General features: G+C 33.8%; 1 protein-coding gene across 8 annotated transcripts in view; it reads right to left on the minus strand.

Moving 5' to 3' along the window:
• Positions 1-2,139: 2,139 nt before the first annotated feature.
• mbl (splicing regulator muscleblind) overlaps positions 2,140-14,130 on the minus strand; it is a 200,114-nt gene continuing 188,123 nt past the window's right edge. For all 8 annotated transcript variants that reach the window (XM_076480206.1, XM_076480201.1, XM_076480208.1 and 5 more), the window contains 3 exons: positions 7,137-7,272; positions 3,938-4,023; positions 2,140-3,272 (listed from right to left, as the gene is read on the minus strand). In XM_076480206.1, the coding sequence (XP_076336321.1) occupies positions 3,989-4,023; positions 7,137-7,272 (171 nt within the window). In that variant the 3' untranslated portion in view covers positions 2,140-3,272; positions 3,938-3,988. The remainder of the gene's footprint in view (positions 3,273-3,937; positions 4,024-7,136; positions 7,273-14,130) is intronic.

A 14,130-nucleotide genomic window follows, 5' to 3' on the forward strand; every position in this document is an offset into this window, starting at 1 on the left:
ACTTAAACAAAACGTAAACACATTTATTCTTAGTTTACTAGAGTTTGGTTTGCTTCGGATATTTGCGAAAAGCTACACATGGGCTAGCCGTCCTTAAGTTTGAATTGACAGACTAAGTGGAAGGCAGCTAGTCAACAGAACCCACAGCCACTTCTTGGACTACACTAAATGAATAGTAGGACTTGTCCGTTACTAACACACCACTGACCCAAAGTGTAGAGCGCGATTTTTTAAAATTTTTATTCTTTTTTGAGGTAATAGGTGACGAACCGTGGACCCTGGAATCCACAGCCCGGCACGTTAACCTTTAAGTCGTGCTAAGCCCAGTTTGCTATAGACAAGGTGTACAAGGTGTGATCATTTTACTGTGTTTATTGACGAGACGAAATTCAATATTGATTATAAACATTTATGTTAGTAGAACAGAAACATGAGGAACATAATTAATCACAGACTGTATTTGAAATTCATTATAATCTAAAACACAAGTTTCACTTCACTCAGTGGCTAGTTTATATTACTTGAAGTACACTAAGTGTAAATAGACTATTAAAGTAATCGGGTTTTGCAAAACTAACATAGATTTCAACAAGACTTATGCACTTCAGAAGGACGAGGACATTGACAAAAACAACTTTACTACTCTAAAACCAACCCTTAATTATACTTCCACAAACAGGAAACAGCAACTAACGTGACCATTGTATATATATATTTAAATAGATCAAGAGTCTGACAAATCGTGTGAATTCACACGGATCGGGAACCAGATCAGATGATCCAAACAGATCTGGTTCGGCTTATCACACTTCTTTAGAGAAATGATGATTTGATCATCTTTGGAGATAAAGTAGCACCACCCTAGAGTAAGAGAAAAACAAAAAAAATTCTTGACATGCATAAACACACGTGACATGGTCCTTATGCAACCAGTGTTTCAAACAGGAGCAGTGTCGTGTAACAACTCCACTATCTCTGCCGGCATCTGTTACACTATCATGATTTCTTTTATAATTCCTTCGTAGATTGAAAGGTTTAAAAAATCAAATTTATACTTGCGATATTTTATTACTAAAACTAGATTATAATAATTTTAAAATAGTTTACATAACGAAAACGTCACTGACAGTGCACCCAATATATTATCACTTTTTGTTTCATAGCTATAAAATACCTGGTGCATGATAGATAGCCACATCACTAAAAGTATAAAAAGATGGTCTGTTGTCGCCGGTTGCGTTTTCATTATCTAAGGCCCAAGCTAAATCAGATGTTTATTACTTTAATGTATATTTTATAATCATTTTTCCATGTTTAACAGATGTCTTAGCGATACGAGATGTTGAGTTATAACGACAATAATAAACTTTAAGGCCACAGCAAGCGCTTATACTGGTATAACCGTATTACAATCAGTTTGAAGCCATTCATTCATTGTTCATTATGGATGCAGATGCCAGTGCAGTGTTTTATTGTTGCACAAAGTGGAAGTGCTCCCCCTTTAACGAAGAAACAAGCCAGATCCTTCATCTTCTGTGAACAAATGTTTTTAAAGATTTCTCAAAAGTCTGAACCGATGTCTGACATACGTATCGATTTTAATGGTCTCGTTAATTTGTTCACCGTTATAGCTATAACCAATAACAGTTTAAAATGCTTTATTAGTACTCATTATTGACGCTGGGTAACAAATTCTTAGTTTCTAGCACGAACTTAAACCAACACATCGACTGGAAAAATCACATTCAATGTATATTTCAGTACAACTTATTTATTAAACACGTTAAATTCTACGTCCAACACCCAGTAATCGACTAAACGAGGGAGCTTCGGATTAACATATCTTACATTATCGTACTTATTAGACAATATAGAACATCTTAGGTGTTACAGTAATAATTGCCCTAAAAATATCCCACAACTCTTTTTTACGTCCAACAATCACTTATATCAATACTGAATAATTAATATTTAAGTTTTTACTTATAACTGTTTCATCATACAAAAAGGGATAACACATAACAGGTTTTTTTTTCTGCAATATCAGTTAATAAAAAGTAGAGTAAGTAATTTGATACACATATGTACCTATACAAAAAGGCTTTCTTTTCGACATATAAAATAAATATATCTAATATAGATGTTCATTTTTTTATTTGTAACTTTGTATTACAATCATAGTTTTAAATTGCTTAGATTTTGGAAAACAGTTATTAAAATTCAATGTTTTGAGTTTATTCACTTTACTTAAAAAACAATTTAACTAATTTAAGAGTCTCTTAATATTACTTATAAACTCTTTTTAAATTGTAATCTAGATTCCACAGTGCTTGCCTTTGTAAAGTACTGAAGTAATTTCAAATTATTCAAAGAAGGGGCTTTGCTGCTCACCTTGATCGCTAGCTTTCAACCAGTTGTACTGAAATTCTGTAAAATATTATTTTCTTCTACTAGAGTAATTAAAAATCAATAATATTAAAAATAATATTTTAATTTTTACATTTCATGGAAAGGACTTGTTACAATAATAAATGGCACTAGGTAAGTTAGGAAACACAAAATTTACATTAAAATATCACAAAGAGCGAAATTCTTACTACAAAAAAATATTTTGACCAACTGTCGATTATCATTTGTCACCAATTAAAAACAGAAAAAGTAATTGGATAGTTATCTTTATTTTTTTCCAATTTCGCCACAATACATGGCACGTGAAACATTTTACTTTTTCTTGGCCGTCATCTCTGTGACTAGATCTCCAAACATTTCCAAAATTGTTTTTATAAGCTCTTGCACAAATTTCAAAAGGATGACCCTATACAAATCGCCCTCTATAGTGAAAAATTTTGAATAATGTGTTTATTTTTTTTATGACGGAATTCCTTTCCTTTAAAATGACGTTTAGTTCGATATAAAAACTGAAATATTATAAATCAAAAAATAAAAAATATATCCTTTTCAGAAAAGATTTCATTTTTAGCAATATACGAGTAATTGAAAAAAACAATCTCAACTTATCCTATATTTCTTTGGTGGTGAAAGTTAACTTTTCATATTCCCATCAGTGTCAAAGTTTCTTGGCAACCCCCGTTCCCCACTATAGGTAAAAAAGTACTAGTTATCCAATAATCTTAGCCGTGAATAAAACTCTAGATGATACCAAGCCAGAGTTTTAAAACAAGGCAAGTCCATAAGAAGACTGACAGGTGGAACTCTTCCCTTTGACTGCATCGCAACACACTGTCTCTTCCCATTCACCACTTTCACAAAATCTATAAAAATAATGGAAGAGCAAGAAAATGAAAAATCACAAACTACACTTGTTTAATTAATTATCAATTAGAGAAAGTACGGGGAAATAATAGGTAAGTTTACAGCCTGTTTAACTGCTCACTATTACATAAATAATGATGAAGTATTTAAGGAGTTTCGTGATTTCTTATTGATAATATTAAAAAAAACTATTCATTAGAAATTACAACTGTAAAATTAAAGTCGACACTATTACAGTGTAACTAATATAAATTACCTGAAATAAAATTTCTCCCGCTTAAGTATAATTTGTATGTGTGTGTTTAAATGCGGTTGGTCTTTAATCAAATGTATTTGAAAATATTATTATCAGGCTTAAACTTTGTTTGAATTTCGTTAGAACAAAATTTTACACTTTTGAATGTATCTCACCTATAATAAAATATACCTAGGGTTAATTTGGCAATAAGTAGATGTTCAAAAACTGTTGAGAAAAGAGTAAAAAAGAGATTCCGCAAGAGTAATAGAGACCAAATCATTTCAAGAATAACGATTTACGATTCTTTACGACCAAATGTGCTAAATGAGAGCTATCAGTATTATTATTACGAATTGATTTGATTTTTAATGAGTAACTAGCTAAATTTACTCATTGTTTATTTTTATAAGATTATATGCAACTCACTTTTCGAAAGAAGGACAATAGCGACGCTGTGGCCGATTACACAAACCTGACTTAAAATCTCGGCATACTACCAGGGTGCACAGCAACTGTGAAAAAATAATAAAATAAAAAATACATGAAATAGTAAATATACAAAAATCACACATTACTGCAAAGTGGGACAGTGGTAAGTTTACGGACTCGCAACGCTAAAACCCAAGAGTATGATTTTCCGCCGTGAGCACATCAGATAGGCTAATGTGGGTTTGGTCTAAAACAAGCACACAAGAACAAACATAAACATAGGTAACAACCATCCATTTCCACAACTCGAAATAAGCATATTTTTGTTCTGGTTACTGCGGCTTACTTACTTGAAATACACGGAACCATGCTGCCTTCCGCAGTATTAATTATTTTGTTAACAAATAATAACCGAGACCAATGATCTTTGAAGTCACATTTGAACAAATCGAGTTATTCTATAAGCACCCAAGCCTGTGATCCGGTATGCTTCACATCTTAGGCTTTGGTAAGAAAAATAACCAGGGGTATTCTCCATCATGTCAATCACCCTTAGGCTTGTGACTGAGGGTTAGAATATCCGTGGTGTTATAAATTCAGTGCTTTGAATATCTGCTTACTTAACCTGAATGGGTGTCAAATATCGTCTAGTGTCAATTTTCACTTCTTTAGGGAACAAAGAAGATAAAATGTACAGGATTTAAAAAAAAAACTCAATAAATTTGCAAGAAAAACAACAAAAACACTAAATTATTTTAAGCTGAGAACAATCAATAACGTTTTGTAAAAGTTAGTGAGCGTCAAAGGCTAAAAAAGATGAACCCAGTTTGGACTTATGAGTTTAAATGCGCCCTTATTTTCGGTGTACGAAGAACATGATTTTACCAGATTTTCTAAACAGTGAAAACTACGATGGTTTGCATTTTAGAGCCTGGCATGACCTGATGGTTGGCGTGTTCCTTTTGTAATCTGAGGGTCACGCGTCACCAAACATGTTCGCCCTATGATTCATGAAGACGTTATAATGTGTCGGTGAATCTCACTAGTCAATTAGTACAGTCTAAGAGTTTTCAGTAGCCGGTGTTGACTAGCTTCTTTCGATCTAGGGATGACTAGTGCAGGTAACTCGGTTAGCTCTACATGAAATCCAACAGGCATCATCATTCTAATATGCTAATATAAACTTTGCAACGTTGTACAGCTCGAGAATTTGTACCGTTGTTGTAAAGATTAGTAAACAAACAGAGTAATGAAGTTCTACCTCTACGCAATGATGAATCTGGAAAATAATATTCAATATTTCCTCTCCTAATTAGGCTGATCATGACTATTGTTAGCTATTGTTAGCGTACCCGTAGAGAGCCCGCGCTCCCAATTTGAGGTTGTGGTTGTGTTATACATAGTGACGGTCAAATCCTACTACTTGATTGGACATAAGTAACCTAAGTTAGTGGTTAGTTCTGTTGACTAGCCGTCTTCACACTAAGCTCAAGCTTAAGAATAGTTATGTATAGATAGTCCTTGTGTGGTTTTGCGCAAAACTGTTTGCTTGTTGATAAGCACAACGTTACATGATGGGCAGTCTCTCTGCTGTGTCTACTGGCAGGTTCAAGCAGAATGATGAAGCAAACACACTAAGTCACGAAAACGTACATAAAAATTAAAGCCACATGCAATACACGTTTGAAAGTTTCATTTTTAATAAATAAATGATTGGTAGTCGTTCGTTTCGGCCTCTTAAAAAGCGCGTATGCAGTTTGTTTTTTGTAATTTTATCTAAAAGCGATACGTTTATGTAAATTGCACCACAAACGTATTTTTACGGATGTATTTTTTAGAAACTGAATCGACACTGAAAAATAAGCCATTTAATTTAGATATTGAAAACTACTATATTTACTGGTTACGGATGAAAAGGTTACAGATTTAAAGGGTAAAATCCAGAGTTCGATTCTCTATGGCGGACACAGTGCAAATAGCCCACTGCGTAGCTTTGCGCTAACAACACATACACAAGCAGTCACTATTTATGATTTACCATTTTCTGTATCTTGTAATTATTAATCATGTTTGGTACGAGCACAACAACTTGTAATTATATTCGTGTTTCTTTGTGGATATAAGATATACCATTAGTGACGCTAAGCATAAATAATTTCGACACACTCGCCAAGTATTAACTTTGATTTACCCCGTGTGAGCTCAATGCTTCTGAAACATTACGTATTATACCCCCGTAGCATTAAATTACGGGCCCGGCATGGCCAGGTGGGTTAAGGCATGCGACTCGTAATCTAAGGGTCGCGGGTTCACATCCCCGTTGCACCAAACATGCTCGCCTTTTCAGCCGTGGGGGCGTTATAATGTGACGGTCAATTCCACTATTCGTTGGTAAAAGAGTAGTCCAAGAGTTAGCGGTGGGTGGCGATGACTAGCTGCCTTCCCTCTAGTCTTACACTACTAAATTGGGGACAGCTGGCACAGATAGCCCTCGAGTAGCTTTGCGCGAAATTCCAAAAACAAACACAAATAAACATTAAATTACGAGGTTTTTACTGTTACACAATAAAATCACATTATACATTAACAAGATATTTAGTTTAGTGAAATTGATTATGATAAAACTGTGTATTAATTGTGTAAAAAACTGGACTATTTATTTAAATATTTACATCTCTACTAAGCTTTTCACAACCATATTTTTCTGTTTCTTTCCTATAAATTTTGTTTCTGAAATTTTAGGTTAGATCGTAAAAACGCCTCAATAATTACACGATCATTCACATTAGAATGTATTTAGAATACCGTTGTGCATTTTAAGTTAATAATTACACAAGATGTCCTAAAATTATGCAAAGAAAATTCCTTGCTTGTTCAATTTCGCAATGGTTGGCACGTAAAATGCGCACAATGCGTGGTGTGTAAAATAAAATAACTGTGAAAAAACAAATGTTACTTATATTTGTTAAGATAAATTAGGAAACCCGTATAACCTGTCCGTGAAATAAAATAACTTTAACAGGATATATCTCAAAAGATTTGTGAATACAGTCTTCAACAAATTTCTGGAAAGAAACAGAACACATAATTTGTATTATTCTGTTGATGATGTATTAAATTTTGACAGCTCAAAACATCTGTCCCATATTCATATACAAAATGTTAAAAACTTCATAAACAAAGCGTGAGAACTTACAAGACACGGGCACAAAGGGCTGTTGAACCTGCATGGTAAGGGCTTGATGATAAGGTGTGGCGCTTGGTTGATAAACAGGGAGTCCACTCTTGTCAAGGGCTGGTCGCTTAGTGTAAGGGACCATTCCGGGAAAAGCCTGTGGAGCAGATTATTTTAAAATGTCATTGAAAAAATATATTTTCAAACTATTAAAAATTTAGAGTAACGGACCATTCCGGGAAAAGCCTGTGGAACAAATTATTTTAAAATATCATTGAAAAAATATATTTTCAAACTATTAAAAATTTAGAGTAAACGGACCATTCCGGAAAAAGCCTGTGGAACAGAGTATTTTAAATGTCAATAAAATCAAACATTTGCAAACTACCGAAATAAGCTCTCAGATGTTTTTTTTTAACAAATTTATACTGAGTATGTTTCGTATCGAAGGCGGTGATAGCTTCTTTACGAAACAATGTTAATTTCATAATAATGACGTACTTATATTGGGAATTAGTTGTAGGGATATATTTGTTTTTTTTCTTCTTCTATAAGGGCAACAACAACAACAACAACAACAACAACAGCGTCGATAAAAAAAATTGTAACGTAGCTCATCTTCTTGTTTTGATTAGAGGAAAGAAAAGCGATAAAGAGTAAAGTCTATTTGTCAGTAAGGAACATTGTAATATGACCAGGGAGGTAACATAGTTTCATTAAACGTAGAATAATGTTTCTATTTACATTCTCTACGGCATATTATTCGTTGTTTTTTTTTCACATATACACCTTAGTCTGTATCGAAAGGATAACTGTTAAAAGTTTGTAGTTGTATTTTATTATAATGTGCAGAGACCAAGTTACACATGAAATATTGCAGTGAAATCTTTCGTTTTTCTTTAATTTTAACTGTTTGTAATGAGAGATTTGCTTGTCGAACTTTCAAGAAGGTAAAAAAGTACGAAGACTCAAGAAATTGCAAGCAAGCTTTGAGCAAACTGGTCAGTGCAATCTCGTGTTTTAAGATATCAGATTTCTCGAAAACAGGTTTTAGCAACTCCCACTTTTTAAGTTATCAATAACTGATCTTATGAGCAAAATGCATGTAACATAATAAAAACATTTTAGCAACATGAAATATTATTCATAGCAATACACTTTATTTTTACCGAATTTAGATATATAAATAATATAATATAATATAAGATGAAACCAACAACTGCAAAAAAAATCATCTGAATTCCATTGCTAGAAAAAAATAAACACATATATAAGTAGCGATATGTAGTGGACTGTCCACACTTTGTCCACGCGTAAGTGCGAATCCCGATTTTAGCATTGTAAGTCTGTGAACTTGCCATTACCGGGGGCACGTCTAGTATTAGTTCCAATTCATCAAGCTACGAGCACAGTGCTTACTTTATAATGATTATTCTCCACACTCTCTTCTAATTCTAATCCCATATTAACCATTAAGAGTCCTTTTATATACACATCTGAAAAGAAGGACCCTATGTGATTCTAGTATATTAACGTGCCTTAACCATAAACACACATATATATATATATATTTGGTATCTTGATCTATACATGACTTGCTCTTAGTTTCAAACTAAATATTAAGCCTGCTGGCTAAAAAAAACAAAATACTTTAAGAGCTAAGTCCGTCAGATGAAACGTGTATTATTAGGTTTATCTTTCTCTTATCGGAATTCTACCTTGCTTTTAACTCTTTCCTAAAGAAAAGTAACTTAATCAACGAACTCCAAAATAAAGCCCTTTTAAACGTAAGAACATTGCTACATACTTTATTTTTAGATTAGTTCAAAAATCTTTCATTATTAGAAGTTTCTCTCTAGTGAATAAAATCGTCTATCTAAAGACGAGAAGAATACATAACGAAATATCTTGATTAATTATTTCTTATTCTTGTGTAGAGAAACATATTATGCTAATAGAGTAGCAAATTAACAAACAACGATTTGTAAGCACAGTAATATGTACTGTCCAAAACATACATGATGTTTTGATAGTACCTTAGTCAATTTTCAAGTATGTCGCAAAACGAAGCGTAAAAGGTTTGTATACAAACACAATGACGCGTGGGAAATACAAGTCTTATAGACCAAAGGAATGTCTCACGTGAGAGCGTTGAAATGTGCAATACGTTTTCTACAACGAATAACCTTGGACTTAACAATGTGTCGTTTATTAATTTACCATTACTAATTCTTCCTTATTGGGTTTCGTGTTGATAAAATTGATAAACGACAAACGAGATATATATTATCTGTCAAGGCAAGTTGTAAGAGATTTAATTTAATTAGTTCATATGTTTCGCTATTAGGAACTGACCGTAGGCTAATAAAGCTTGACAACAAATAGGTTTAAATGGGTTTCATATGACATTACGTAATATTCACCTAGAATAAGTAAAATCCTTTTGTCATCAAGAAGTAAGTTTCTCTAAAGCTTCACCCAGGCTCCTTCATTTACCCTGATGTATTGTGAAGGTAACAGTAATCCTTACAGTATGTCAGCTGCCTTACACTAACTAGTACTCCAAACAAGTATCCTCCATCTCTAAAATTACTTTGGGTTTTAAATCTTTTACACTTACTTTATGAAAGAGTACTTATAAAATTAACAATATCTAAAGTCGCATACAATAAAATATTAATAACGTAGACTGCTTAATTATATTAATTCCCTAGCTATTAAAACTAGTATTTTAATATTATTACACGTTTAGTGAAATTGCAATTTCCAAAATGAAAATACATTCGTTACTTTGGAATTATACGTTTTCTCACAATCAGTTTCTATTAAATATAGAAAAACTCTTGTGCGACATTAGCATTACAGTGAGGCTATGTAGCAATAAGAGTGTACCAGAATCCCTACTGCATACTTTATGTGCAACACCCCACTGCTGACGAAACCTTTCATTAAATACCATAACTCAAAGTCTCCTAGATGTGTGAAAAAATCTCGGTTGAAAGAAACGCTGTTTTTATCAGTTATTTACATGACGTCCCGTCCCTTCTTACGATATAAAATGCCATATGCTGTCAAAATACGATTTACTGTTTGGTAATTTGTAAGACCACAAAGAACAAAATTGAAAATAATCTGGACAAATTTTTCTTTAACCTTATAAGAATAATGTAATAGCATTTCGACCACTGCCACGTGCCAAGCTGATATTATTAAGCACTAGTATTATGTGAAAGGCATCATCGGCGGCGGTGTATATCACACACACAAGGTGTGTAATTGAGGTGTTACATAACTCTTACTTAAAACCGGTATAAGATCAGTAAAGAATGGGCTTACAAATGTGTTATTTATTAATTTGCTATAAATATCGTAAATATGGATAAAAATATAGACCAGCTAACTAAAAGAGTTATTGTTTATAAAGATTTTTTTCGATAAACTGGTGTATTTAACCCAAGCATAGTGCCGTGTTTTTAAATTGTCTAGATATTTAATAATACCGCTACCTGCCGACAATCTGGAATTCTTAACAACTACGGAATACCTCTGCTGTTTATTTTGGACGATAATAGTTCAATCTTGGCGAAAAGGGTCTAATCTATAACAAGAAAATAACGTCTACATCGTCTCAAGGTTTTCTCAGCGATAAAGTTACCACTTTATCTGAACAGATTTATTTTCTCTTTTTATATTTATGATAATATTGCTGGGTTAAACTCTCTCATCTATCCTTTTTAAGTGCTGTCAAGTGATGTTTTGGCCATGATAATACTGAAATAAATGCCGCGTTTTTGTTTATCATGAACTGTAGCGAGAATGATTGTTTACAAGTAGCTGTGATGACAAAGTAATCAAGTTTTAATTTAATTTCTTAGTTTGAGCTTGTTTTATTCATTTAAATGTCATTTATCACAGGTTTAGATTTGTTGTCTTTAACGAAATCCTTCCTTTGGATTTTATTTTGCATCATTGTTTATGTATTAATTTTTTACACATGCACATTTCCCTGTTTTTTTTTTAAATTTTATTACAACACATCAACCATTTATTTCTCGGTTACTGTTATTTGGAATGCATGATGGAATAAGCGATTGATTTCATGTTTATATCAATGGGATGGTCCAAAAAAAAATCACGACACGATACGAGGACTGTTCAAAAATACGCGGACTGACGTCATAAAACAAAATGTACTTTATTTAGAAGTTATAGGTCTGGGACCCCTTCAAAGTACTCTCCTCCCCAACGCACACACTTATCCCAACTTCCACTTGTTGAAACAGTCCTGGTACGCTTTGTTTGTAATGTCCTCCTGCTCCTTCGTCGCATTTGCCTTAATCTCGGGAATCGTCTCAAATCTTCTTCCTTTCAAGGGTCTTTTGAGTTTGGGGAACAAGAAAATATCTCAAGGAGCAAGGTCAGGTGAGTAGGGGGGTGGGGAAGAACAGTGATCGAGTGTTTGGCCAAAAACTCACGAGTTCTGAGGCACAAACTTCACAGCAACGCGGTGCATCTTCAATTTTTCGGTCAAAATATCGTAACAAGATCCAACTGATATCCCACACTCTTCAGCAAGCTCCCTGACAGTCAGACGTCGATTTGCCCGCACCAGGGTGTTGATTTTGTCGACGTGTGGGTCGTCAGTTGACGTGGAAGGACGTCCAGAACGCTCATCATCTTCAATGGACTGTCGACCATCCTTAAAACGTTCATGCTACTTGAAACATGCCGTACGCTTCATAGCAACATCACCGTAAGCCGTGTTAAGTATAGCAAAAGTTTCAGTCGCAGATTTTCCAAGTTTAACACAAAATTTCACAGCAAGTCGTTGCTCCTTCAGGTCATTCATTCCGAAATCCCCCAAACGAAAAAATCGCACTTCACTTAAAACCGCGTAGCTAATACACAAATAAAGATATCTGCAATCGGGAAATGGCGTCGTAATCAGCTGATCTGTGTGAACCTAGCGACACCAAGCGGATTCCCCTGGAACCAACTGGAGCCGCGCAATTCAAACAGTCTGCGTAACAGACCTCGTAAAAATGAAATTGGCAAAGCAGTGAAAAATCAGATTTCATCATCGACACTGTTATAGATGTGATTATTGATTTTCTTATTGTTCGCCTCAATGGTGTTTCACATCACTGTGTTGTGCTGTACGCTAGAGATCTCTACTCTTGAAGCTAAGTCACATAAATCCTAGACATCTGTGGTGTTTTTGTATTATTTATTATTTGAGCCCATTACTAAATAGTTACACTTTATAAAATCCTAAATAGGACACTTTCGCTATGTACTTCAATTAATTCTATCTCTTAAATAAGCTTATTTTGTTAAACTGTGGTTACAGAATGTTTTATTTTTAATTAATTATACTTGTCATAAGACATTCATATTAAGCCTATTATATTTTAACACAGTATTCTTTCCTAGTCATTTAAAGATTTCAAGAATTAAAATACTGAAGAATAATAATATTCCTAACACACTATGTTCTCCATATCATCTGCCGAGGCCTGGCATGGCCAAGCGCGTAAGGCGTGCAACTCGTAATCCAAGGGTCGCGGGTTCGCGCCCGCCTCGCGCCAAACATGCTCGCCCTTTCAACCTTGGGGGCGTTATAATGTGACGGTCAATCCCAGTATTCGTTGGTAAAAGAGTAGCCATAGATTTTGCGGTGGGTGTTGATGACTAGCTGCTTTCCCTTTAGTTTAAAGCCCCCCGCTAGTACAGCGGTATGTCTCCGGATTTACAACGCTAAAATCAGGGGTTCGATTCCCCTCGGTGGGCTGAGCAGATAGCCCTATGTGGTTTTGCTATAAGAAAAAAACACACACATCATCTGCCGACGACGCGGCTTCGCTCAATACAAAGTTCAATCAGGGCGGTTGGTATACTATTATTACAAATTCTCGAAAATTCCTAAGAGACTAGATAAAGAATGCCGTGTTAAAAATATAAAAGGCTTAACACTGAGATATTTATGACAATTATAATTAATTATAATCATGCTTTCTGGCTTAGAAAAGACTTCCACACTCTAACAATGTTCTATTTTTACAATCATATAAAGAAACCGGAAAATTATGCACAACAAAACAATCGATAATGGCAGGTTTTAAAACAAATAAAGACAAAAATTTCATTAACAATACTTGTGTCATAAAGTTTTAAAAGGCAAATACTACAGAAATAAAGTTAAACATCATTAGTATTATTAATTATGAAATGTTAAAAACTCTAACAATATACAAGCTAAGACATCCACCATCGTCATAGGTTTAATACACCATGAAATAATTAATAAACACAGAGTTTAATAATATTCAGTATTAATACGATTTAACGACATCATTAACAATAAAGAGCATTTTAAAAAATGGCACAGTTTGAATAACGCTTGAGCAACCGTTTAGAAGTTACCAGGCAACTGAACGTCAAAGTTTCAAGAAAAATACTCAGATTTACTTTCTGCTTGTGATAAGAAGAATCACGAGGTACAGGTAAATATTTATTGAAAAGTAATCAATTTTGTTTCACTAGCCTTCTACTTGTTACTAAGTGATGATATGTTTGTGAGTTGGGTTAATATTCTGAAAAACTGTTTTTGAAACAAGAAGAGCAAAATACATCCGGTATTCAAACTATAATTTTATTGTCATAAAAAACAACAAATAAAATGCTCGTTATAGAATAAGCTGGCAAAAATATATAGAATGATAATATCCGATGTTGCGGGAACTATGGCGCAGAATCACCCTCTGACTTGACGTAAAGTGGTGTTGCTCATGTGTAATTTTCTTTTATATATGAGTGTTTCGATTTTATTCAGTCGTTTTGAGCACCCATGAGTAGAATATTTTTTCCAGAGACGTATTAGGAACTTGTTTCCAAATTATGGTATTCAGACATAGAAATGCTTGTGTTGGAGCTTTTTGTATGACACACAAAACATATAGACCAAATGTTTGAAACTTTGGTTCAACCTTTTAAACAGATAAACAGAAGCTATAAA

The sequence above is a fragment of the Tachypleus tridentatus genome, chromosome 13 (genome assembly GCF_004210375.1).
Source record: "Tachypleus tridentatus isolate NWPU-2018 chromosome 13, ASM421037v1, whole genome shotgun sequence".
NCBI classification, from domain to species: Eukaryota; Metazoa; Arthropoda; class Merostomata; order Xiphosura; family Limulidae; genus Tachypleus; species Tachypleus tridentatus.